General features: G+C 41.3%; 1 protein-coding gene across 1 annotated transcript in view; it reads left to right on the forward strand.

Annotated features, from left to right (window-relative positions):
- The window catches only part of COL28A1 (collagen type XXVIII alpha 1 chain), a 153,685-nt gene extending 126,568 nt beyond the window's left edge, over positions 1 to 27,117 (forward strand). Inside the window, 5 exon segments of the mRNA XM_068549808.1 lie at positions 4,850 to 4,886; positions 6,542 to 7,096; positions 8,617 to 8,774; positions 21,018 to 21,156; positions 26,945 to 27,117. Of these exon segments, the coding sequence (XP_068405909.1) occupies positions 4,850 to 4,886; positions 6,542 to 7,096; positions 8,617 to 8,774; positions 21,018 to 21,156; positions 26,945 to 27,117 (1,062 nt within the window).
- The last annotated feature ends 711 nt before the right edge of the window (positions 27,118 to 27,828 follow it).

Here is a 27,828-nt window from a genome sequence, read left to right on the forward strand (position 1 = left end):
GGGCCCATCTGCCTTTTTCTCTTTGTTGTTCCCCACCAGAAGTCAGACCCTCCCCAGATGCCTACGGAGGATGAAGTAGCTATATATGCAGCAATTTCTCCCTAAAAGTAGCAGAGGAGGGTATATGTAAAATGCCCAGAGGAATGTTTCCCATAGGTTTATACCCTCCCTCCTGTCCCAACATGGAGAGGGCAACTGGTTTCCTTCATCCATGCAGTTGTTCATTCACTTCACCAACGTTTATTGGGCACCTACCCTGGGTCAGGGTCTGAGACAGGCACTGGGGGAATAGTTGAGAGTAAGAGACTATGTCTCTGGACTCAAGGAGCTCACAGCCTAATGGGAGAGAAAGACAAGCAAAGGACGTTCACCTATAGTTTGATAAATGCTGTGATAGAAGTGATATGTGGGTCCAGAGCAGACAAAATCAGGTACTGTTTGATGCAAATTCTCTTTTCCTTCACTCTTCCCTTTTTGTAGCATTTAGAAAGCCAAGGTCAGCATTAAATGAGATTCTAATATGCGACAGGCTCCTTCATATCAATACCGCCCTGACCCAGTACTGCAGGGTGCCTGGGGGGCCCATGTAAAGTACGGCCTCCACTCTGGACCCCTGGACTTCTAGTCCTTCTCCAGTTACACCCCTTTCCCCAGGTGAGGAGCGACCACCCTGAGCGCACGCCCCCCTCTGTACTGCGCTCTGGATACACAGGATCTCAGAATTGCCCCAAATGGCCCCAAGTTTGGAAGCTGACAGCACTGGCCTGTATGCGCGAGGTGGCCAAGGGGCAGGCATCTGGGGGGATTTGACAGAGCTTGCATTCACCTCATAAGTGCTGGCTAAGGCCCGGTACAGCACAGGGCCGGTGGGGAGAGGGTGCAGGGAGAAGGGGACAGGCTATAAGCCGCAGCCCCCTCTTGCCCAGAACCCACATGAATCTACATGACAGCCCATGAGGTAGGTAGTAGTGTCTTCCCTCCAGATGAAGGCATGCCAAGTCACGCAGAAAGCTTGAACGATACGCCCCAAGACACCTCAATAACAAGTAACAGAGCCCTTAGAGCCAAAGTTGGCTTGTCTGATGCCAAATCCCGGCTGCTCCCCCATGAAGGCTGTTCTTGGAAGGCATCTTTCCTCTCCCCACCCCCATTCTCTCCCTGATCAAATATATTCCCAAACACTCTCAGTGGCAGATTCAGTCCAAAATAACAAAGTCCTCTTTTAAGAGGCAAATACCATTGATGGAGTTCAAGTTTTTAATCATTCACACCAAATTGCTTCAAACAGACTGTTTCTCCGTGTGTCCCTTAAATGTCAGTGTTTCCCAGTGTCTGCCCTCAGTCTTTTCTTCCCAGTCTTCAAACCCTCAGGGAGGGACAGCTATCAAAGTCAGGGGGATGTACAGTTCAAAAAGGCTAATATAATATTACAGTAAAGTTGTATGGAGAATGAAAAAATATTTTTATATTATAAATATAGAAAAGAATATGCTTGACAAAAGGGGGTAGGGAGGGGTTAAAAAAGGCAGAGAAGCTCTGCTCCATGCAATCTCGTCTGCCATCCCTGTTTCAACAGCCAACTGTACACTGGCATTTCTTAAATCTGCCTCCAGCTTGAACCCCTCTCCTGAGCACCAGACCTCACATCCTACTGCCTACTGGACATCGCCAGCTGGGTGTCCCACAGGTGCCTCAAACCCAGCCAGAATCAAGCTGAACCAGTGATCTTCATTAGCTTCAACCTGCCCCTGTTCCCTCCCTCTCTATCTCAAAGAGCGGCACCGTTATCATTTGCCTCCTAGACTCCTTTCCCTCATCCTTCCTTCCAATTACTCACCAACCCCCTTCATCGCCTTTTGAAATGTCCCTCCAGGTCATTCCTTCCCATCCATCAATACCACCACGGCTTTCTAGTGTTATCTTCTTTGCCTGAACTATATAGGAACCTCAGACCCCTCCACTGGCTGCCACAATCACCTTTCTTCTCTGCTACGGACCATGTCTCTTCTCAGTGCTCAGGATACGTCCACACTCCTTAGCATGACACAAAGGCTTTCTAAAGTCCATTTGTCTTTCACATTTCCTGTCATTCTTTCAGTCACATTCCCTGAGTCACAAGTTTAATCAAGTACTCCAGTGCACTGAACTTTGTGTGTTCCATCCCCTGCCTGGACAGCTCTTCCTCCTCCTCTCCCCACCCCACCCCGGTCAGAGTCTGCCTAACCTCCCTGGACCACGGGCCCACAACCACTCTCCCACCCCTGGTATTCCCGGCAGACCAGCGTGGTTCTTTAGCTCCAAGCCAATAGAATAGTACTTATAAAAGTATTTATTTATTTGCCTACTTCTTACTAGACTCATGTAAACATGAGTCCTTTGAGGGGTATAAACTTGATGCCTTCATCATTGGCACTGAGTAGCCAATGTGGTCATTCAGCAATTTTAATGGAAAGGGTGAAACTATTCCAGTGACTTAAAAGCAAAGAATACAAGGAAAAGATTTATATTTTTATATATATATATATATATATATATATATATATATACACATATACATATATACACACACACACACACACACATATATATGACTACTTAAAGCATATTAGACCTGGTTATGCCATAAAAGCACAGTGAAAAGAATTAAAATGCAACCTTGATATATAAATTGCTCTTACAAGTCAAGAAAAGACAAACATTCTAATAGAAAAAAACGGACAAAGGACAAAGGCTGTGCATAAGAGAATACAACTTGGAAACATACATATAAAATTCAGCCTCACAAATAGTAAGTGTAATTTAAAACAATGAGATATTTTGCTCTATCAAGTGGCAAAGATTATATAATAATAATAATAACCAGTGTTGTGTCTCTAAAACAAAACGGGTTTTCTTATATACTGCTGTTAGAGGCATCAGTTACTACAGCTTTTCTGGAGGATTGTAAGGCAGTCTGCATCAAGAACCTTAAAATGGCCATGCATCTGACTTCAGTAATCAAGTTTTTCAGAATACTTAATAATATGGGAAATTAATTACTACATAATGTTAAGTGAAAAACTATAACCATAAAACTTAGTGTAAAGTATTTTCTCCACTTGTAAAAAATTAAACACAAGTATATTAAATACATAACATTTCCCCTTCCTAGATAACAAGATAAATATATTAATAGACATTTCCCCTTTCCAGACATACTCTAGTTTCAGATTTATTAAATGTCTCTCTAAATGTGGAAAAGCATGACAAAGCCTAAAAAAAAAAAAAGATAACTGTTGACTCCTTCATTTCCTATAATTTTTAAAATCTCACATTGGGAATTCCTTTTGTATAGCCACTTGTAATCATTGGCTTTTACTCAATTTACAGAAAAAAAAATTAAATTAAAATGCCCTGAATATTCTCTGTACATGCTTCTGTTAAGCCATGTTACCGTCTATGTCACCTTCACCTCACTTCTGTCATTATAGGTTTTCTCCTTTAAAACTTTACTTTTGCAGCTGTTACATTGTATCTTCTTAGAACAGGTCCACTGCTCTTTCCAGTTGAGATTTTCTGGGCTTCTGCTTCTCTCATCTGTTAAGTTAATCATCCCTGTCAGCTTCATGTCTTTGGCAGATGTAGAATCCTGACTTCTCCAGTCTCATCCCATGGCATTTGTAAACATGCCATGCAGGGCAGGATGTTGGCAGATTGATTCCTAGTACCCAGCTCATCTCAGGCCCTTCTGATGGAGCTGGTGAGCAGCGGGGCCTGGAAGGAGCATCCAGGAACCCAGGGAGGTTTCATGGAAGAGCCCAAGTGAGAGTATTAGGAAACTGGAGAGAAGACTTGCAAATTTGGGGATTGGTACAGAAAAAAAGGAGGAAATACAGCATTGGATGAGATCTCTTTTGGCCCTGGTGCTTGTCCTGGTTTGTCAGCACATGTGGGTTAAACCGTGTAACTGAAAGCATGCATTGCCCACACCATTATTGTCCTCAGAATCTGCAGGGGATTGGTTCCTAGACACGCCCACCACGCCCAACCCAGTAGGTACCAAAATCCGTGGATGCTCAAGTCCCGCATATAAAATGGCACAGTACAGTCAGCCCTCCGTATCACGGATGCAGAACCCATGGCTATGGGGGGCCGACTGTAGGTAGTACATCTTTTGTGGCGCCAGACCCTGTGTGTGAGTTACCTCATTTAATCCCACCACATCCCTGAGACACAGACACTGTTAGGTCACTTCATGCCCAAGGTCACACAGCTGATAAATACTGGAGCTGCAATTTGAACTCCAAGTCTGAGTTATTACATTTCACAGCTCAAACACATTTCAGTTCTAATATACTATAGCCAACTTTTAACCTCTGTGCTATGTATTTTTTATTTATTTAATTTATTTATTTGTCTGTGCTGGGTCTTTGTTGCTGCGCACGGGCTTTCTCTAGTTGTGGCAAGCGGGGGCTACTCTTCATTGTGGTGCGTGGGCTTCTCATTGCGGTGGCTTCTCTTGTTGCAGAGCATGAGCTCTAGGCATGCGGGCTTCAGTAGTTGTGGCTCACGGGCTCAGTAGTTGTGGCTCGTGGGCTCTAGAGCACAGACTTAGTACTTGTGGAGCACGGGCTTAGCTGCTCCACAGCATGTGGGATCTTCCCGGACCAGGGCTTGAACCCGTGTCCCCTGCATTGGCAGGTGGATTCTTAACCACTGTGCCACCAGGGAAGTCCCTGTGCTATGTATTTTATTTGCAGTGGAAGGATTAAGTCAAATAGCCCAATGCTGATTATAATAAGACATACCTTTCATGACTATAGGAAGAAATATGGTCATACAATTAATACATTTTCCTCTTTTCCTCCAGAAAGAAGAAATCATTAAGCTTATTTTTGAAATATGTGGTAAGATTTGACGACCAAGAAAAAACCCATCACTTTAAAGTACCAACCCCACTATGTTCTGTGTTGTCAAGATAATGTGCTCACCTAGAATATGTATACTGTAGAGCTCGTGGAAAAGTTTCAAGCTCATTTTCAGTTTCAGTGGGAAACTGAAAGGAAGCAGTGTGAGGGGATGTGGGAATCCTGATTTAAGAAAAGAAAGTCATTTTCCCAGGGTAGTTAAGAAGTGTGAAGATACAGGCGTTGGGTCTGTGGGCAGCCAGGCCTTTTGTTAGCACAGAGCTCATTTGTATTCAGTGACATTTACCTGAGCCTGAGAAGGAAAGAACAACAAAGGAAGCAGGACTACAGGGCCCTAACTGGTGTTTGAATCCAGCCTAGCTGGTGACGATAATGTCTGTGTTTTTCCTGGAGCAAAAAGTCTTTCTAAATTGAGTTTTGAGCCCTACGTCTAGAGTGCCTACCACTTCAGAGGCAAAAGGACAGGGTCCAGAGGTCATCTTGTGTCACAACTCTATCTAAATGCTTCTATGGCGAAATAGACTTAAAACAGAGTTACCAGAACAAGGAAGTCAAGCAAAAAGACTAGCCAAAAGGCAAGCAATTAATGGATAATGAAGGTAACTTCTGTGTTCAAATCAGACAGAGGCAGGAATATCATTATCCTTCCATACAGAGAACCCCAGAACTGACTTGTCCCCCAAAAGACTTCCAGACCTTAAGAAGCAGCCTGGGACTCTCTATGGTGACAGGCCGATTTAGACATTGCTTCTGAGTTCTAGAAGCACTGTAAAATAGCAGTCAGTTTCCTGATGATTTATCGTGGCAGGGCTGTTGGCCAACATGAGGATATGAATACACCAGTGGAACCCTGATAATTTTTATTGCCAAGGAACTCTGGCAACTGCTTTGAGTGATAAACCCTAAACAGAAGTTGTTTACTGACCAGTGTTCTGAGATCATTTCCCTGAAACAGTTTCACAGTATGGATGGACTGCTGGCCTCCTAGATAAGATGGGAGCCACCTTAGTGGTCACTAAGGGCGTGACTGGGGACATAAACCAGAGTAGCTAGGGGCCGCTACTCTTGAGTCCAGTTAAAGACCTGAATCTTTCCCCCACGATTAAAAAGTTTCATCCCATTACTTTACCCATTGGCCACGCCAATGAGCAAGTATTCATTTTCACATAAGGATATGGATGAAGACTGAAATATTAGCATTCAGATTCCGATTAAATACAAATGGTCGGATGATAAAGGGCAAATTTAGGATGGTGGTTATCTCTTATGAAGGAGGGAAATGGAATCAGGAAGGCATACACAGGGATGCCGAATCTTTTAAAAATACTATTTTATTTTTTAATCTTAGAAATTGGCTAGCTGTTTATTGTTTTATCCTCTACAGCGTTTTGGTTTTTTGTGGGGGAGTTTTTTTTTTTTTTTTTTGCAATATATCATTTTTTTAAAAAGTCAGGTATAGAAACCAGAAGGGAGACAATCGTCAGCTGTGTTCACGGTCACAGAAAAGGAAGGTTACAATCCAGTCTTGGGTTCATCCTTGCCCCTCTTCCCCCTCCCCCCACCCATCTGATATCAATCAGTGATGTTTTAATTTTCATCCCCGCTGTGTTTCTATGTCAACATTCGTGTTTCAGGTTGTGGGCGTAAATGCAGAGAGGCACCGCTAGAGCTGCTGTTTGTGATCGACAGCTCAGAAAGTGTGGGACCAGAGAACTTCCCGATTATCAAAGACTTTGTGAAGACTCTGACCGACAGAGTTGAGCTGGACCTTGCCACGGCCCGCGTAGGCGTAATCAACTATAGCCATAAGGTGGAGGAGGTGGCTCATTTGACGCAGTTCTCCAGCAAGGACAACCTCAAGAGGGCTGTGGACAGCATGCAGTATCTGGGAGAAGTCACCTACACAGCCACAGCTCTCCATGCCGCCAACCGCATGTTCGAAGCCGCAAGGCTGGGTGTGAAGAAGGTGGCCGTGGTCATCACTGATGAGCAGACAGACACCCGAGATGAAAAGGATCTGACAGAGGTGGTGAAGGATGCCAGTGACATCGATGTGGAAATATCTGTGATTGAGGTGGTGAAGAGAAATGACCCCAACTTCGAGATGTTCCACAAAGAAATGAATCTAATTGCTACCGACACAGACAGTGAGCACGTTTATCTGTTTGATGACTTTGTTACCCTTCAAGGTAAGACTCAGCTCCAGGGGAAAGGAATTCACACTGTCCTTCCAAGTACCACATCACTGGATTATCCTGACCAAAAATGAAAATCAGGAGGCTAATGAGGCGTATACTGGCATTAAATTGTAACACAGAAACTCTGGAAGACAAAGACGTTTAATATTTCATTCAGGGAGTACAATCCCTTGTCTTGACTCATTTGTAGTAAGTGCTGAGTTGGCCTTGGAGTTGCTTAACTCGGGTATGTGCAATCAAAGGACTAAAAAGAAAGGACAGGATTTGGGGGCATTGCTAAGATTAGTTCATGTTCTAAAAGTTACCTAACTTGGATAAGAGATGGAGCAAGCCAGCAGCAAGACAGAAAATAACCACAGAATCAAAATGAATTAAGAAGTGCAGAATGAGTGGAAAACAGGGATGGTAATCTAAAGAGATGAGAGACACGGTAACTGGGATTATTCTCTTCTATTCTCTGTTCTCTGTTCCTATGAAAACAGATAATGAAGAGTAAACAAGTTGACGTCAGGAGTTTATCTTAAAGAACAACATGTTGAATATTCCTCATACACTCAGTGCTGCTCTGATGGCTTTCCCTATGCTGCTTTACCCTTCACGTGAACTGACATTTCCTGACGAGCCATGCTAAGACACTGACTCACCGTGATTCAGATGTGACCAGCATCACTTTACAATGAAACATTCCAGTTCTTTGGAAACTGATAACACATTCTGGCAGGGCCCACACCCAGAAAGCTTGTGAAATAAGTAAAACTTGTACTTAATGTGTTTGCAGGCCTCAGTTTGACCCCATCCTTCCTTCTCCACTCATCCGGGAGCAGGGCCTGACAAGGCCTCATGCTGTTCCCAGCCTACTCCAGGTACCAACACGTCTGGCCCTAAGGAGAGCGGACCACGCTCAGAACCTTCCCACTTTCCCTCTTTCTCCAGACCTTTCTAACCTGGGGTCCCATTTCCTTAACACCCTATCGGGTGACTGGTCTATTCAATCTCACTGGGCTGTTAATGTGTTAAAACGGCCAGAAATATTACACATTTCAGAGACACGTTATATTTTAATAATTGAAGAGCTTTATCATCTTAATCAAAGGAGTTACTAATTTGTTCTCGGCAATGAGGGATATATTTTTGGACTGGCTGGCTTTTTGCAATTCCCAAAACCAGAGGTAATTGCCTGGTAAACTTATTATGCATTAGACTTGCCCCTTCCACAGAGTAGTTCACAGATAACAGACAGACACTTTGGATAACAAGCATTTAAGTCATTCTTTTGCCTGTTTGGGCCATCGACTATTATTAAATTAAATTAAATAATTAAATTATTTTAGATGGCCTCTTACAGATGAGGTAAAAATGCGGTAAAACTTCGTTCCCCTAGTGGTTGACGTCAGGTGATGGGGAAGTGTCTGTTTACTTTAAGGAGAGTGCAAACGGTCTCTTTAAACAGATTTTGAGTAATGTTTCATTGCTCCTCCTGTTCCCTTTTCTACTTCTCTTTTAAAAGATAGATACCCTGAAGCAAAAATTGTTTAAAAAAAGTTGTGAGGATTTTGAATCCTACCTCTTTCATATTTTGGGTTCACCACTGCTTCAACCTGGATTTGGGATATCGGGGGAAGAACTCACTGAATCTGCTCCAGAACCCCAGAAAGAAATTTCTGAGTCTGTAAGTAACTGTCTTGCTTAATCTGTGAGCCTAAAATCGTGTATTCAGTCTGTTTTACATCAAAGACAATCTTGCCCCACGCTGTCAAGAATCAACTGAGGTATGGATATTTTCAGGTCCTTGGCTCTAAATAGTAAGCTTTTGTCTCCAGATTTCTAGTTCTGAAATAGCTCTGGGGCTTATGAGCTTGAATATGAGATTTTTTTAATATTTCCATATTTTATAATTATTTATTAAATGTTACAAATAAGATTTTCATATTATATCCCTGGCACCACCAAAAGTAATCGTGTACATTAGAACAGATTAATACTATACTATTTGCATCACCCTCTTGCCACATTTGCAGATCTTTCTGTACGGGGTCACAGTTCTCCCTCATCCGTCTGTGTATCCCCTCCCCACTTTGCACCCTCTCAAGTTTCTTCCAAGTGCACACATGCTCAGCCTGCACTCTCCCACCTTCCAATCCACGCTCTTGTTCATTTAGCTTCCCCCGCCTGTGCCCAGAGGGGGGACAGGGAGGGAAACTATGCATGCATATCGCACAAGGTGGGTGCTTCGTTTCAGAGCCCCCCAATCACCTGTGCATGAGAGAACTACCTCCTGAATGTATTGAGACAAATGTGATCGTCCTTAGAGCAAGCTTCTGGGAACTGACTTCAGCCCATCAGGTCACAAGCAACTGTTAGTTTCTTTTAGGTGAAAACTGGAGAGCCTCTCTTAGTTACTGGTAAGTGAGTGTTGTAGTCTCTTCCCCACCAAGTTACAACTAAAGCAGCTGTGGACTGATGTTCACTACATGTATGGACATCGTCTAGCAAGCAGGCACACAGCAGTGTCCCTATTTTGTAAGCTCAGTGAAGCCCCTGTGCTGTCCTTTTATGAAGTCTTCACAGACATGAAAGATTCATTTTGAGCCAGTGCAACAATACTCAAGCATCAGGATTCAGCTAACTGTATAGTTGGACTAAGGCCCTGAGAAACCTCCAGATCGGTAGGTGGATGCAGAACCATTCAGGAGTCAGGCCTAGGATGCCATTCCTATGGGGACAGATTACAGGACTCACAAGATTTTTATATTATGTTCAAAAAAGGACAGAAAAGCCTCTAATATATTTCTGTTTGATTAAATCCGAACCGACTTCGAGATGGGACATTCCAATTAGGGCAACAGACTGCCCCTGGATTGTAGATTGAAATTAACACACGCATTTATATCACATGGTCTATGTCAGGGGGTCAACAAACCCTTTCTGTAAAGGGCCATAGAGTAAAGATTTTGGGTTTTGCAGGCCATTTGATCTCTGTTGCCATGACTCAACTCTGTCTTTGAAATGCAAAAGCAGCCATAGCCAGTACTTCAATGAATAAACATGGCTGTGTTCAGATAAAACTTATTTCCCAAAACAGGTGAAGACTCAGATTTGGCCCATGGGGATTTGCCAACTCTGGTTTTTACTGAGCACTTTAAAGTAAATTACAGACAGTAATGTACACAGCCCATCTCCTCCTGCTTGTGTGAGTTATCCCTTTGTTCTTCCCTTAGTCAACCCATGTCCCTTTCTACAAACTTCCTACACAAGAGCAAACTCAGGTTTCATCCAGCAAGTGGTGCCTAAACGGAGCTCTCCTCATAATCAATGAATTCCAGCAGCATGTATTGATCATTTACTGCAGTGCTCAGGGGTGGCTCTTGGGACACAGTTCCTGCCCAGGAGAAGTCCACGGTCTCTCAGTGAATGGATAAGTACAAGAGGTATTAAGAACTCCAGCAGAGCTATGGACGAAGCTCAAGAGACGGTGCGGTTAAGTTCAGGGCAGAGTAATGGAAGCTTTACAGAGGAGGTGGTGTTGAGCTGAGTTTTAAGACTAAGTAAGTGTTTTTCAAGGCAAGAGTAGGGGGAAGCATATTTCCAAGAAAAGGGAACATGTGGGGGCAAAGGGGAAATCCAAAGGGAATGGCATTTTAAGAAATGAGGACAAGTTCAATCTAACTGGAGCCGAAGGTGTATCTGGCAGAAGGGCAAGAGTTAAAACTGGACAAATAATTTGAAGACTAATTATAAATGGCTTCATGTGTCAAGCTAAGGAGCTTGAACTTCATCCATAGGCCAGGCAACCAGGAGAAAGCAGGAGAGTCTTAAAAGCAAGGGTCATATGGTCACATTTGGTTGCACTATGAAAGATAAATAGAAGGAGGAGGGGGAGAGGAGACTGGAGGTGGGATAAGAGGAGTAATGGTCCAGATGAGAGATAATGAGGCCTTAAAGTTAGGCAGGGGCCATTGGAATAAAGGGACACATGGATTGGAAAGCCATTTCTGGGGTAGAATGAACAGGATTTAGTGACTGAATGGATTGGAGGTTAGGGAGAGGGTTTGGGGAGGACGGTTGTATTTCTAGCTTGGAGATGGGGTGAACTGAAACACCATCCACTGAGATGGAGAATATAGGAGGCAGGGTAGGGTTCTTTGAAGGAAAATAATGGGCTTATTTTGTACCAAAGTGGAGGCGGCTGAGGGACATCCAAGGCAACGGCACAGAATGAGACAAGAGCCTGTGCCTCTGGTGTCATGACGTAGGAAGATAGACGCCCTGAGAGAAAAGTGATGTTAACAGGTTATGACAGAGGAAGCATTCTAGTAGCTGGGGAGGGGAGGGCATAAGTAGAGGACATCCAAAATAGTTTAGATTTGTAACACCAAGAGTCACAGGGTGGGTATCAGTTGGATCTCCCTAGGGGCCCTCTGACTGAGATAGTGGGAGCTTGTAATGAACTTGAACTTGGATAGTCCCTCTTGTCTCTACACCTTCTCACCCTGTCTCTCTTTGCACAAGCACCGAAGTAAGAGTGATTTTTTAAAAATGAATGATCCTAATAGATATTTAGTCTGAACAAACATATATGCATTTATATTCACATTTTAGATCGGTCGTATGTATATATAATGTATACACACACATAAATACAAAAACATATGTATGTATCTGTGCATGCACACCCACCTTTATCTAAAAGTATAATTATAGGGGGCTTCCCTGGTGGCGCAGTGGTTAAGAATCCGCCTGCCAAGGTCATCTTCTAATCCAACCTCTCTGTCTTACAGATGCAAAAAACACTAGAAAAGTCACAGCTAGACTCAGGTGGTCTCCAAAAAAAAAAAAAAAAAAAGAATCCGCCTGCCAGTGCAGAGGACACAGGTTCGAGCCCTGGTCCGGGAAGATCCCACGTGCCTCGGAGCAACTAAGCCCGTGCGCCACGACTACTGAGCCTATGCTCTAGAGCCCCTGTGTCACAACTACCGAGCCCGCGTGCCACAACTACTGAAGGCTGCGCGCCTAGAGCCCGTGCTCCGCAACAAGAGAAACCACCGCAACGAGAAGCCCACACACCACTACGAAGAGTAGCCCCCGCTCGACGCAACTAGAGAAAGCCCGTGAGCAGTATCAAACACCCAGCGCAGCCAAAAATAGATAAATAAAATAAATTTATAAAAAAAAATAAATAAAATAATAAAAAATAAATAAAAGTATAATTATAGTATCGAAACACCTAAAGTAACATGAATCTGTCAAAACCTTTCAATCCTCAGATTGTTCCCAAGCCTACCCTAGGCAATACTGCAAAATAAATAAACAATCTCAGAAGCCCTGTTTCCCTTTTTGCGTCTCTATTGCCTCTCTGTTGTCTCTTCTATCACTCCTTAAGACACCTAGCTCTGTATTCCTTCTTCCTCTCCTTTCTATCAAAATCTGTTTTTAGGGGAAAATCTGATATCAGTTATTACACTTTTGTGAGAAATCTAAGCCAATGGGTTGATTTAAGTCAAGAAGGACTTGCATTTGAACTATTTTATCTAGTTGTGGAATGAACATGATGTACACTGTACATCTACAAACAGATGTATTGGGAAATATGGAAAGCAGAAGGATTTCCCAGTTCCACTAAATTCATAACGCTTTGGCAATCCCAGCTCTGTTGCCTTTTCAGGCCAGTCTTGAGAAGCTAAACGTGTACATCCACTCTATTCTGCCTCTTTCCTGAAATCTCAGGATAGTTTATACTTTCTTCTGGAATTTATCACATTTTAACTTTGTTAATACTTATTTTTGTATGTACCTTAACCTTCCTAATGGATTTAAATTCCTTGAGGACATCTGTGTCTAATTAAACTTTGTGTCTCTCAGGACCTAAAACTGTGCTTCGTCTTGCACACAGTAGATGCTCAATAAATACTTATGGACCAAACCAAGGCTATACCAACTGTTAGAAAAAGAAATCTGAAGATTTCCTTCCGTGAAAGGCATCAACTATACTATCATTAACAAGATTGTATACATAAAAAAATCCTTATCTTTTATGGGACTAACAATGTTGGTACTTGATGTTCCTTTATTCATTCTGGGTGTGGCCAGTTGGGGAAAGATTTCCCAGATATAAATGGGAAGAGGGCAATTAAATCAAGTAAACATTTAATCAGACCAAGTGGCTATATCCAGTAACAGCCCATTAGGCAAATAAGTATATGGATTTCATGTATGAAGTCACTTTTTGTCATTCTAAATGTATTCATAATTAATGTCAGTGCAAAGAGTGTTTATTCACTGAAGCCAGTTTCTTGTAACAGTATTGCAGATTTCTTTCCCCCTTGAAAGAGCAGAAAGGAAAGAAGCCCTGTCTACCCTTTCCAGAAAGGTGCTTTTTTGTATTATGAAAAATTGTCCCCAGATTGCAAATAACTTAGATAACTGGCAGCAGAGATTTTTTTCTCTCTGTAGAAAGGAGGCTGTGGGATTCCTATGAGGAGTGATTCCACAGCAACACAGTGAAGGTGACAGCCGAGCTGGTGTGGGAAGAGTCCCTCTGAGTAGCTCCTGCATGAGGTGGAGAGGCGTGGTGGAGGCCAAGGGGGAGCTCAGAGTCCCCTCCTTCTATTTAATATGGTCCTGATGTACAGTCCAATGCCAGCCTTAAGCTGAGCATGCAGGTTCCTCATTTCTATGGAAGAAATGGATGTTCTGTATAGATGTAAATTACAGAAAGCTAACACAGCAGGCTGACTTTGCTGGCTGTCCTGCCCTCTCTTTGTCCATCCTCTCTTTTAGTGAGACCCTATCCCTGGTCCCCATTCCACTGGCCGCATTTCTCCCCTCCTTTCATTATCACACAAGCTGCTCAAAGATCTCCATCTCCATTTTCAGTTTTTCCATCTCTTCCATCTCTTCCTCTCAATGCCCCACAACGCTTATGTGTTCTTACTCCATCTCAAGATCCATCTAAAGAGGGCCATTTCTGAAACCAGGGTTCCACTGGCAATTTCTTCGAGAACCGGAGCCCTAGGCAGGTTCTGCCTTGATAATGGAATTGGATGTGTCCCTTCATCCTCAGACGTGACCATGGGCTCTGTCCTCAACTCTGATGTGACACCTGCTTGTCCCCTACTGTGCTCTGAGGCCATTCCCTTCTGCCTCTTCCAAGACCAGGATCTTCCTTCCCTGTGATACCCTTTCCTGCCGACACTTCTGACTCTTTCCGTAGAGTCAGGAAATAGGCTTCAGGCTCTCCCATCTCAAAAATTCCCAAACCCTCTCTTAGTTCACATGTCCCTTTTGCTACTGTCCTATCTCTATGTTTGTATAATAAAGTTATTCCACAGGCCAGTCTCTGCTGTCTCTGCCCCTCACAACCACACGCACCCTCACTCTCCTTCTCTCCATCTCCCTCTGGCTCTCACTGTTTCCTCACTTCTGTTCCCCTGGGAAACCCTCTGAAGTCAGGCTGCTGCCTCCAATATGCCCCTGAAGCTCAGCTGGAAAAGTCACCAACAACCCTTTGATTGCCAAATCCTTATTGCCATATTCTTACCTAATCTCTCTTTTGCATATATCACCGCGCCGCTGCTTATTTCTGATTTTGCAAGTCGTCTCTCTCCTTGTCCTTCTTCTGAGCATTCTTTCTCAATTGCTTTTGGGTTTTTTCTTTCTCTGTTTACCCCTTAACATTAAACTCAGTTTTTCTGAGATTTGTCCTTAGCCTGCTTCTCTTCTTGTTCCATATTCTCTTTCTGAGTTCCAAAGCCACGTGTGCTAACTCTCAAATCTGCCTCCCCAATCCAGACCTTTCTCCTGGGTCCCAGATTCACATTTTGATTGTCTGTGCACATCTTCTTCTGGGTGCCCCGCAGGCATTCAACATGGAATACGTTCACCGTGCTGATCCTCCAGATTTCCTTCCTAGGGGTATGGTCCCTCCAACCAGCCGGGTACCTGGCGAGAAATCTAGGATACACCTGTAGCTCTGTTCTCACTGTATCGTCCCCACTTGTTGGTACTGTGGTCTTTGGTCTGTTCTTATCATCCCTCGATCTATGCTCTCAGTTCCTTTCTCCTCCTCAATACCTCTACTGCTTTAGATCAGGGCCTCATCATTTCTTATCAGTATTTAATAAGATGGTCTCAAAACTCTTATCCCGTCTCTCTTTTCTATATCCTATTCAGCTTATCCATTACTTGCTGATAGTGTCATTTTATTTTTTTGCTCTTTTAAAAATAACATCATTGAATTATTTATCATATATATGATTCCATTTTGGCTGAATTTTCTTAAAAACCTGTCTTTAGTACCATGGCCTATATTTTAACTTGGTACTGAGTATCCATGACAGATTAGGAAAGAGACACAAATATTTGAGTACATCTATATTCTCTCCTTATGTCATATTCAAGTAAAATTTTATAGGTTGCTCCATCATATTATACTCACTATTGAATGAAGTAGCCTATTCGAAGTCCATAATCAATACTTTCAAAATACATGGACTTTTTAAACTTTCAAAAGACTTGGGACTAAGCCTAATACTAGTTTATTTCCTCCACTGACATGAAAATTAAGTTGATTTCCTGAAATCAGACCTGATTATTTGTAAGTGGCCTTGACTAAGCCACATACACAGATATAGTTATATTGGTCAATACAATAATTTGTTTATAAAGTAGAATTAATACTTTCTCATTGTGGTAGTCAAAAAAACCTCAAATACTTCTTGATAAACTGCATAACAATGAATTATTAGTATTGCCAGGTGATGTGTCTGTGGAAGCCTCACATATTGCTAATCATAGACTTATTAGCCTTAGAACGTAAGATGTTCCTCTCTTAGGGAGAAGAAAAAAAATAACATATTGCAAAGTGATCAAGAAAAAATATCCCAGATCTGGAAGTCAGGAAACTTGGCTTGTAGTCTCAATGCTAAAGCTAAATCTTTTATTTCCTTGTCTCCAGAATTTATACTTTTCCTACTTTATTATTTCAGAGATTGGTATGCATCTGCTTAGTATGCTGTGGTCTTTTTTTAAACTTAAAATTTATAGTGTATTTCACAGTGAATGACATCTTAGAAATGAGATCTGACAGCTGCCTGGCATTGGGTGAATCACCTGTTTCTTAAGGTTTCCATGTCCTCATTTGTAAAATAAGGGATTATTACCAGAAGACTCTTCCTTTTGTAAAAGTATGTGATTAGAACAGTCAAAAACCTTTACTGGGCAATGCCAGAATGGAGGAGGTTATACTAATGTATGAGAGGGTTTAAACGGAATAAAATCTTGCAGTTTCCCTCTAGGAAAGTTGCAGGCGATCAGGGGAGGTGCAGCCCAAACTCAAGGTGTTCCTGACAGTCCTCAGCAACCTTAAATGCAAATGGAGAGCATTCAGCTTAAGTGCTTGAGCGCTGAGAGACCTGGCAAAGAAGTGTTATCATCTGGGAAGCGGCAATCAAGGTCAGAACCTGCGAAGCCAGGCACCTTGAAGGCCCTGGCAGTGCCCCAGCTGGCAGGAGCAGAATCCCCACAGCTGACTGGGAGAAACGTGGCCCTGCAGTGCTGGGAAAAGCTAAGTCTGAGCACATGGGCTAATACTCATGATCATCAGCACTCATCCAGGGAAGACGGGAGGTCAAGTTTAAAGAGCTTGTCTGCAATATATGCAAGGTTCTGGGTAATGAGTTATGAGGAAAATGTTCGGAAATCAGAAACCAAAGGACCTTCTAGAACTGTGTGGCACCTATTTAGTTATCCTCCTTTAAGTCATACACTCACGTTCTTGGATGCTGCTTGAAATCTGTTTTCTCCCCTTAAAGATCTGCTCTAAGGCTAGAAGGGACTGAGCATAACATATCTGCCTGTCCAGCTGCACAGAACAGCCCGGCCTCCAGGTGTCGGCCCCTCATGGCCCGGCTCCTCTGCTGTGTTTTACTGTGTGAGCCCTGCTCGGAGCTGGGGCCATTCGTCTCCTCCAAGGCAGGCCAGTGTGGGGGGAGCAGAAGTGTGCAGAGCTGATAGGCAGCCTGTTGTGTTTAGGTTTAAGATTTATAAAAAAACAAAACAAAACAGAGAACGCATATAGCAAACACTGGAGTGCCCACCACCCAGACATAACTGGTGTTTCCCTCTGTTCATCACTGGTTGCTTCAGATAAACTTAGAGTCCTTGCTATTCTCCTTCAGAGTCTCTTCCTCCTCCTCCTCCTCCTCCTCCTCTCTCCAGAAGCAGCCACTATCATGAATTCGGTGTGTATTCTGCCAGTAAAGTTTGGGGCGGCTTATATCCCACTTTCAGAGTTGGAAGGTAGGTTAGGGGCTAATCCTTTCCTATTTTAAAATGATGACATTAAAGCCTAGAGGAGAGAATTCTCTGGGAGTCCAGTGGTTAGGACTGCTCGCTGCTTCCACTTCAGGGGGCGCGGGTTCGATCGCTGGTCCAGGAACTAAGATTCCGCATGCCGTGTGGCATGGCCAATAAAATAATAAAGCCTAGAGGAACTGAATAATGAATCCAAAGCGTCCCCCTATCCCCCTCTCTCTCCCTCTTTCTGTCTTTCTCTCTGACCCATTCTGAATTTACCCAGTGGCAAATATTTCCTCCTCCACGCTACAAAGATTTTAAATAAAGAAGAAAAGGCAGGAGGGAAGAAGAAAAAGCGAGAGAGAGAAATGTGGCATGGCTTAATTTGTCTTATCAGGAAAGTGATATCTACACATGTGAAACCAGAAATGATCGAGAGGATAGGCTTACAGGTTAACTTCTGCATGGTCAGGGCCAAGTATGGAGCAGTAGAGGTACCAAGACCCTTCTGGAAGGGGGGCCTTAGTACTGACTCGGTCCCTGGGGAAGGTTCTGCTGCTGGGGACGAACTCTTCCTGGGCAGTGGTGGGAGGACTGACTTTGAGAGCCAGAGGCAGCGTGAGGAAGAGGAAGGAATGAAAGCGTAGCAGGGTGTGCTGGGAGGAGTGGGACGCGGGGTTACAAACGTGGGGAGGAAGCAGACTGGTGGGGCTGTAGGTAGAGCAGTTGGAGGACTTTTGACCCATCAAACTTGATCTCTTTTTCCAATCATAATGTCTCATAAATGGTGATAGCTTAAGGGAAGACACTTACTGGTGAAAGTACACATTGGTAAAACTTTGTCTCACAAGGCTCAAATATGTGTGTTCTTTGACCAGAATGAACAATGTGGTTTCTACAGAAAAAAAAAAAAAAAAGCAAGTAAATTAAATGTTAAAAAACGCTATTGTAGTTATGTATATTCTGTATTCAAAATGGTGTTATAGAGTCACAGTAAAATATATGGAAACATATTAAATTAAAAAAACCCAGAAAACCAAACATACAGTATATATTTTGTTAAAAAATATATATGCATATAGAAAAAAGACTGGGGAAAAAACCACCTGAGTATCAACAACAATTATTTCTGGGAGGTGGAATCACTTGTGATTTCTAGTTTCTTCCTGTTGCTTGTTCAGATTTTGTAAATTCCCTTCAATGAACATGTTTGCTTTTGTAATAAGAAAATTATAAAAATGGCAAACTATAATATATAATTATGTATTATGTAAACTATACATAATATAATTATATATTTGCTTAAATAAACTGAAATCTCATGGAGCCAAAAGATAAAATTATTCTCATTTATGAAAAAAAAATATTTCACTTGTTCTAGAACCTGAGGTATAATGTTCTAGTAGTCAAAATTCCCAAATAGGGCTTCCTTGGTGGCGCAGTGGTTAAGAATCTGCCTGCCAATGCAGGGGACACGGGTTCGAGCCCTGGTCCGGGAAGATCCTACATGCCACGGAGCAATTAAGCCCGTGCACCACAACTACTGAGCCCACGTGCCATAACTACTGAAGCCCACGTGCCTAGAGCCTGCACTCCACAACAAGAGAAGCCACCGCAATGAGAAGCCCGCGCACCGCAATGAAGAGCAGCCCCCGCTTGCCACAACTAGAGAAAGCCTGCGCACAGCAACAAAGACCAAACAGAGCCATAAATAAATAAATAAATAAATAAATAAATAAATAAATAAATAAATTTATTTTTAAAAAAATTCCCAAATAATGACGTGATTGAGAAAGAAAACATACACTCCTAAACTTACAAGAGGTAAAGAATGACTTATGAGACCTTAAGACTTGAACAAGATGGTTATTTAGAGGCTGAGTTAATTCCTTTAAGAGAACCATGCTGCCCAGTGAACTTCTGCAAAGGAACATTCTCACCTGACAGTATATCTCAAGTGTAGCCATAACGCCTGTTGTCTTTTTTATGTTTGATAAGCTACTCCTCAGTCAAGCTTTTCTTTTAACTTATTTTTTGCTTAAAATGAAATATGAGCAAGCAAAAAAACAAAACAAAACAGTATTTCTTTCCTGAAAAGGACATTTCTAATTTTGCCACTAACTTACCAATAATTTGCAGGAAGCTTTAGATTATTAATTATTAATTATTTGGAGCTTCAGATTCCTCCACAGAAAATGAAGTACTGATAAATGTTTCCTCTAAACTTAAAATTCTGTAGTTCTATGAATATAACAAAATTCATATTCAAATCATCATCTGTATATACAGGATCATTCTGAAAGAAAGAGGAATGCCAACTGACCCACAGGTCTACCTCCATTTGTACCAAAAGATGTGTTTGGGGTTAATGAAACATCACTACTGTATTTGAATTGAGTGCCCTTTGTATAGGCTGATAACCAGACCAGTCCCAATGGAAATATTTGCTCTGATAATCATTTAATTATTGTAAAAATATACATAGATGAGTAATAGAGTTAGCTAGCTCTTCCACATTGTGTGTGTGTGTGTGTGTTTGTGTGTGTGTGTACAGAATCAAAAGCAGTGGAACAGTTTAGATGGCAGAGAGCAGCTAATGATGACAGCTGGCTTTGGTCATAAGATGACAGGAACCACAGGTGAGGAAGCATCAAAAATGACTTTACCTAGTTCACAGATTTGCCTATTTAAATAAATAAACAAAAGCAAACAAACAAGAGAGGGCCTTGCGAGGATAAATGACCACACTGTGCTAGGACTGAAATGAATTATCGATTCAACCTCATGTAGCTGGGGTCCAAGGAAAAAGAAAAAGAACTTAATTGGACCCATAAAAGATTGTCCTAGCTCCTGGCAACTGTAGTCAAGAATAACTGATGTGACTTTTTTTAAGTTTTTAAGCAAAACACATTTTCTTCCTTGTTTCATTACATATCATAAATTTAGATGAAACTTGGAAATCTTAGTTCAGAAAACTTGCTTTTGATATTATAATCCTTTATCCCTTAGCTAGCATACATTTCTCAGAACTTCTTAGAAGCTAAGCATCCTGCAGCATTTGACATTTGCTGGGGTCCAGATAATAGGATGAGATGAGAAGTGACTGCTATTGTTTTTATTTTAACAGTATTATTGTCCTCTGTCACTTCAATTCCCAATCTCAACATTGGTGGAGTTCATGGTAGATATTTTGGAATATATTGTTAAGTTCTCTAGTTTTAGAAAACAGAGAGGAAAAGGCCATTAAAAAAAAAAAAGGTCAAAGAAATTATTGGTTATTTTCCCTCCTCATACAACTGACTAAGAAAAGGATGAAGATGAACTCCTCCCAAACTCACATCTTTTGTACCCTGCAGGTAGATCTCTCTGAAAGGCCCAGCACAACAGCATTTGTGCCTGGCAGTGGGAAAAATGTGTGTGACCACGAGGTGGTCAGAAAATCCATAACTTAGGTACTCAGGAACGTCTGACATAGGGGAGAGGCATCGTTTTGTGAGCTTTTATTGAAATAATTAATATTGAAGAATTGGGGAGAAACTTTTCTTTAAGTGTTCCCCAAAGCAAAGTAGCTTTTTTGACTTGATATCACCAGATTCAAAACTGTGAATTTTTTGTATAGGTCAGTGTCTCTGGAGCCCAGGACAAAGAGAATGAGCCTTCAGAGCCCACCTGGGCTGCCAGCCTTGCTGCCACTCCATCATCTGAGGCTGCCACCACCCAGGGGCCATTGCTCAGGTCCCCTGAGGATCAGGCAGAGGGTCTGGAAACCAGAGCCCAAAGTCCCATTTTGAACTCAGAGCAAGAAAAGTTCGTGCACGAAGGTAAGAGATTTCTGCCCATCAGCTGTTGTATCTATAATATCAAGAAGGCACAGAAAGGATGGTCTCTGAAATCTCATCCAGAGAGAACATGTTTTGACTCTAAACAGGGATGACAAAAGACACTTTTCATTTTATTATATATAGAATTAGAAAACTGGCTGGTTGTTGGAACAAATTTGGTCAATCAAAAAATTTAAAGCTCTTATAGTGTTTATTGTTATTTTAAAATTTGAAAGCCTTTAGAGAGGATATTGCTCTCACGTTTGCAGTAGCTCTTACCACTCCCTATTGTCTTACATGAAGCCTTCACACATGTAGACATTTGAATTTTTGACCCCTGGTTGGAAGAAAGAAAAAGAAGCTAGAATCTAGATTCCAATTCATCAGCATATTTTCTATGGAGTTAACGTCTATAGAAATTAATCATTACATACACATTTGTGAAGAACATGCAAGAGAGACAACATCCTTGCTCAAAAGCAGCTTAGATTGGCTTGACAACAATATACATTATTCAGTTATTGTTTTTAAAGAGTGGAGGTAGCGAGAAACCACTTGCTCCCTTCCATTTGGCCGAAAAGGTAAATTTAGAGGTCAGTTTTAGCAAATAAGTGAATTGAGACATACTCCAAATCTGGGGAAATGATTATGGCAGATGGAGAAAGGGCTTATTTTGCTATTGAGAAATGAAGCTTATGGCATGTAAACTGTCACACAGAACACAAGTGTCAGGCAGCAAGTATCTATTTGGTCTTTTTTGGGAATTTTCTCACCTTGGTATAAGTTCCTCAGTAAGAAATAATAATCAAGGCACTAAGGACAAACATGAAATAAAAAGGGATTTAACAAATAGCTTTATTGTTGTAACTCTAATTAGCTTTATTTTTTATTTTTTTGGATAGTGGAAGTGTTTCTGAAACATATTTGTAAACTGACATTAGAAGGTCATGTTTTTATTGTCCTGTAAAAGCTGATCTTTTGGGCTTCCCTGGTGGTGCAGTGGTTAAGAATCCGCCCACCAATGCAGGGGACACAGGTTCGAGCCCTGGTCCGCGAAGATCCCACATGCTGTGGAGCAACTAAGCCTGGGCGCCACAACTACTGAGCCTGTGCTCTAGAGCCCTGAGCCACAACTACTGAGCCCGCGTGCCACAACTACTGAAGCCCATGCACCTAGAGCCCATGCTCTGCAACAAGAGAAGCCACCGCAATGAGAAGCCCAGGCACTGCAACGAAGAGTAGCCCCCGCTCGCCGCAACTAGAGAAAGCCGCACACAGCAACAAAGAACCAAAGCAGCCAAAAGTAAATAAATAAAATAAATAAATTTATTTTTAAAAAAGCTGATCTTTTTAAAAGAAAACTGTGATATAAAGAGAGCCCTTCATGGAGGCAGCCATTGTTGGCGTGTATTCAAGTGGCAGCCCACGACCACCTTGCTGCATGCCCCAGCCCAAGCCGAAGGAACATTCTGGCCCCACTCACTCCATGCTACAGCCTAGCACTAGATCTGGGGTGGCCACAAGTGAAACAAGTGAAAAGACAGGATCATGGGGTGCATCTGAGCCGAACTCTGTAAGCCCATGAGCCCTACTTGCTTCAGCACTCCCCTCCTTTGGGGGCAAAGATCCCAGAGTGAGGAGAAGGAAAAACACACACTTTAAGGGAGAAGAGTCAGCTCAAGCCTGACCCTCGGGGCTTCCACTCCAGCAACTTGGGAGCAGACCCAAGGGCGGTGACAACCACTGAGCAGAGAGGACGTCCTGCCTCACACACAGCTCCAGCTCTAGCTCCTCCACCTCCAGCCCCATCCCCTACCAAGGTGACAGCTGCCAGCACACCCTGAGGAAAGACATGGCTGGCATCCACATCAAATCCAGCTCTCCCACCAAAGGCAGTGGGCACATGCACACAGCATAGGGACACTCCCACATAAGAACACCCCTTCCAAACCAAAATAGCTAACTGTTTCATCTAGGTTCATAGACACAGAGAAACTTAAGTGAAATGAAAAGGCAGAGGAACTACTCTCAACTGAAAGAGCAAAAGAGAAAACCCATGAAAAAACAATGAAACAGAAATAAGCAACTTACCAGATAAAGAATTCAAATCATTGGTAATAAAAATGCTAATTGAATTGGGAAGAGAAATGATCTAAACACAGATCATTTTAATAAGGAACTAGAAAATAGAAAGACCCAATCAAACATAGATAATTCAGTATCTGAGATAAAGAATACTCCAGAAGCAATGAATAGCAGAATAAATGACACAGACAGACACATAAGTGATCTGGAAGATAGAAGAATGGAAATCACTCAATCAGAACAATAGAATGACAAAAAACAAAACAAAACAAACAAACAAAAACAAGTGCAACATGCAAGATCTCTGGGATAACATCAAACGTGCCTACATTTGTATCAAAAGGAGAAGACAGAGAGAAGGGAATCAAAAATGCATTTGATGAGATTATTGCTGAAAAATTCCCAAATCTGAAGAAGGAAACAGATATCCAGGTACAGGAAACATAGAGGATCCCAAACGAGATGAACCCCAACAGACCCACACCAAGACGTATAATTAAAATAGCAAAAGTTAAAGAGAGAATTCTAAAGGCAGAAAGAAAAAAACAGAGAGTCATGTACAAGGGAATCCCCATAAGGCTATCAGCTGATTTCTCTGCAGAAAGTTAGCAGGCCAGAAGGGAGTGACATGATGTATTCAGACTGCTGAAAGGGAAAACCCACAACCTAGGATACTCTCCCCAGCAAGATTATCATTTAGAATAGAAGGAGAGATAAAGAATTTCTCAGACAAGCAAAAACTAAAAGATTAAGCAATACTAAACCTACCCTAAAAGAAATGTTGAGATAAAGGAACCCAAGCATACTACAAAAGAAAATCATCAAACCACAATGGGAGAAACACAAATAAGAATAAATGATCAGAGAAGAACTATAAACACAACTGGAAAATAAAAAGAATAAAATGGCCATTTATGACAAACCCACATACTCAGTGGTGAAAATCTGGAAGCCTTTCCACTAAATTCAGGAACAAACAAGGATGCCCACTCTCACTGCTTCTATTTAACATAGTATTGGAAGTCCTAGCCACAGCAATCAGGCAAGAAAAAGAAATAAGGGTATCCAGTTGGAAGGGAAGAAGTAAAACTGTCAGTATTTGCAGATGACACAATACTCTATATAGAGAACCCTAAAGTCTCCACACAAAAACTATTAGAACTAATAAATACTTCCAGCAAGGTTACAGGATACAAGATTAATATATGGAAATCTGTTGTGAGTCTATATACTAATAATGAAATAGCAGAATTTAAAGTAAAAAAAAAAATCTTGTTTAAAATCGCATCAAAAATATTACAGTACCTAAGAATAAACTTAACCAAGGATGTGAAAATCCTGTACTCTGAAAACTATAAAACATGGATGAAGGAAATTGAAGATGATACAAAGAAATGGAAAGATATCTTTTGTTCTTGTAGTGGAAGAATTAATATTGTTAAAATGGCCATGGTACTCAAAGCAATCTACAGATTTAATTCAATCCCTATCAAAATACTCATGATATTTTTCACAGAACTAAAACAAATAATCCTAAAATTCATATGTAACCACAAAAACCCCAAATTGCCAAAGCAATCTTGAGAAAAAAGAACAAAGCTGTTTTAAAAAAAAAAGAACAAAGCTGGAGGTACAACCCTCTCAGACTTCAGACTATACTACAAAGCTACAGTAATCATAACAGTGTGGTACTGGCACAAAAATAGACACATAGATCAATGGAAGAGAATAGAGCACCCAGAAATAAACCCACACACGTACAATCAATTAATCTATGACAAAGAAGACAAGAAACACAATGGAGAAAAGACAGTCTCTTCAGCAAGTGGTACTGGGAAAAATGGACAGCCACATGTAAAACAATGAGATTAGAACATTTCCTCACACCATGTAAAACAATAAACTCAAAAAAGTTCAATAACTAAATGTAAGACCTGAAACCATAAAACTCCTAGAATAGAACACAGGCAGAACATTCTTTGACATAAATAGTAGCAATGTTTTCTTGGATCAGTCTCCTAAGGCAAAAGAAATAAGAGCAAAAATAAACACATGGGACCTAAATAAACTTAAAAGCTTTTGCACTGCAAAGAAAACCTGAGACAAAATGAAAAGACAACCTACAGAATGGGAGAAAATATTTGCAAATGATACCACTGACAACAGATTAATATTCCAAAATATAAAACAGCTCATACAACTCAGTATCAAAAAAAAAAAAAAAAGGAATTCAATCAAAAAATGGGCAGAAGACCTGAATAGACATTTCTCCAAGGAAGACATACAGATGGCACATGAAAAGATGCTTAAAATTACTAATTATTAGAGAAATGTAAATCAAAAGCACAATGAGATATACCTCACACCTGTCAGAATGGCTATCATTAAAAAGTCTACAAATAATAAATGTTAGAGAGAATGTGGAGAAAAGGGAACTCTTGTACACTGCTGGTGGGAATGTAAGTTGATGCAGCCACTATGGAAAACAGTATAGAGGTTCCTGAAAAAACTAAAAATAGAACTACCATATGACCCAGCAATTCCACTCCTGGGTATATGTCTGGAAAAAACAGAAACATTAATTAGAAAAGATACATGCACCTCAATGTTCATAGCAGTACTGTTTACAATAGCCAAGACATAGAAGCAACCCATCAACAGATGATTGGATCAAGAAGACGTGGTCTATATATACAGTGGATACTACTAAGCCATAAAAAAGAACAAAATTCTGCCATTTGCAGCAACATGGATGGACCTAGAGAATACTATGCTTAGTGAAGTAATTCAAAGAAAGACAAATACTGTATGATATCACTTATATGTGGACTCTACAAAATAATACAAATGTATGTATTGATATATGCAAAACAGAAACAGAGTCACAGATATAGAAAACAAACTTGCAGTTACCAAAGGGGAGAAGGAAGGGAGGAGGGACAAATTAGGAGTGTGGGATTAACAGATACAAAATACTATGTATAAAATTGATAAGCAACAACGGTATACTGTATAGCACAGGGAATTACAGCCTTGTAATAACCTATAATGGAGTATAATTGGCAAAAATACTGAATCAGTATGCTGTACACCTGAAACTAATATTGTAAATCAACTATACTTCAATTAAAAAAAAAAGAGAGTCCTTTATTTGACATTTTTTTGTAACTTAAAAGGATTTTCCTCCTTTAGTAAGCACAATCACATGTGATCATAGTGGTGCTTTCCATGAACAAACTTGGAGGGAATGTGTATGGAAGGCCAAAGTCATCTTCATTCCAAGTGCTAATTTGATTTCAAATCAAGTCCATTGTAAATGAAGAAGTCCTATCTTTCTCCTATCAACTAATCCTCACAAGAGTATTAGCCAATCAAGGCTCATAGCGTTGTCAGGAAAATATGCATTTTAATGGGGTTTCATGAAGATCAAAAACTTTTATGTTTTCAAAGGAATGACTATCTAATGTTGGAGTTTCAGGCGGTAGAGGAAATATGTCAGGTATTCAGGAACCCGTCCTTAACTTAGAACCAAACTTTTTTAGTTGGTGTGTTAGTGTGCATGGAGAATAAGCTTCCTAAAGCTTTTACTTTTCAGTGAAAGAAAAACTTATAATAACATGCTATCCTTTTCTCACTCTAGATCCTAGATGTTTGGAACCCCTACAGCCAGGAAACTGTAGAGAATATGTGGTTCGATGGTATTATGACAAACAGGTCAACTCCTGTGCTCGCTTTTGGTTCAGTGGCTGTAAAGGCTCAGGAAATAGATTCAACAGTGAAAAGAAATGTGAAGAAATCTGCATTCAAGGATGAGCAAGTAAATCACCCTGTACTGAGTCAAATCTATGCCTCTATCTACAAGCCTAGAAAGAATCTCTATAATTTCAATATTCACCCAATACAAATAAAACACCATATATGAGTGTATACTGAACACTGACAATTTATAAACATAGTCAAATCCTTACAACCACCCTAGGATGTAATTATTATTAACTATTTTTATAGATGAAGACACTGAGGCTCTGAGAAATTTAGGAACTTCTTAAACGTCACCCAACTAAAAAGTGGCAAAGATGGAGGGTCTGACCCAGGGCTGTGTAACTTCAACACACATGGTCTATCTATTTCACAACCTGCAATGTTGTTCTGATTGCCATTAATTCCTTTGCATGTATTATGTCGGATGAAACCTCTGCCCCAGACCACTCCCACTCCCCCCTGGCTCCCCCAGTCCCTCACACCTGCCTCAGTCCCCCAAACCCCTAAAAGCCCTGCCTGTAGCAAAAGGTAGCTGGTGGGGAAGGAACTGGGTATGGACATTAGAAGTGATGGGAGTACGTTTGTGCAGAGATGGTGGTGAGGTAAGAAAGATATCCCACCTGAGGGAAACCCAGCAAGATGGAGTGGTTCTGAGAGATGAGCGGCCGTGGGATAGGAGTGGGGTTGGTGAGGGTAGTTGGATTTTTGCCTCATTTGCCCTGAAAATGATTAAGAAACCAATCTGAATTAAAATTACAACTC

The sequence above is a fragment of the Eschrichtius robustus genome, chromosome 8 (assembly GCF_028021215.1).
Source record: "Eschrichtius robustus isolate mEscRob2 chromosome 8, mEscRob2.pri, whole genome shotgun sequence".
Taxonomy (NCBI): Eukaryota; Metazoa; Chordata; class Mammalia; order Artiodactyla; family Eschrichtiidae; genus Eschrichtius; species Eschrichtius robustus.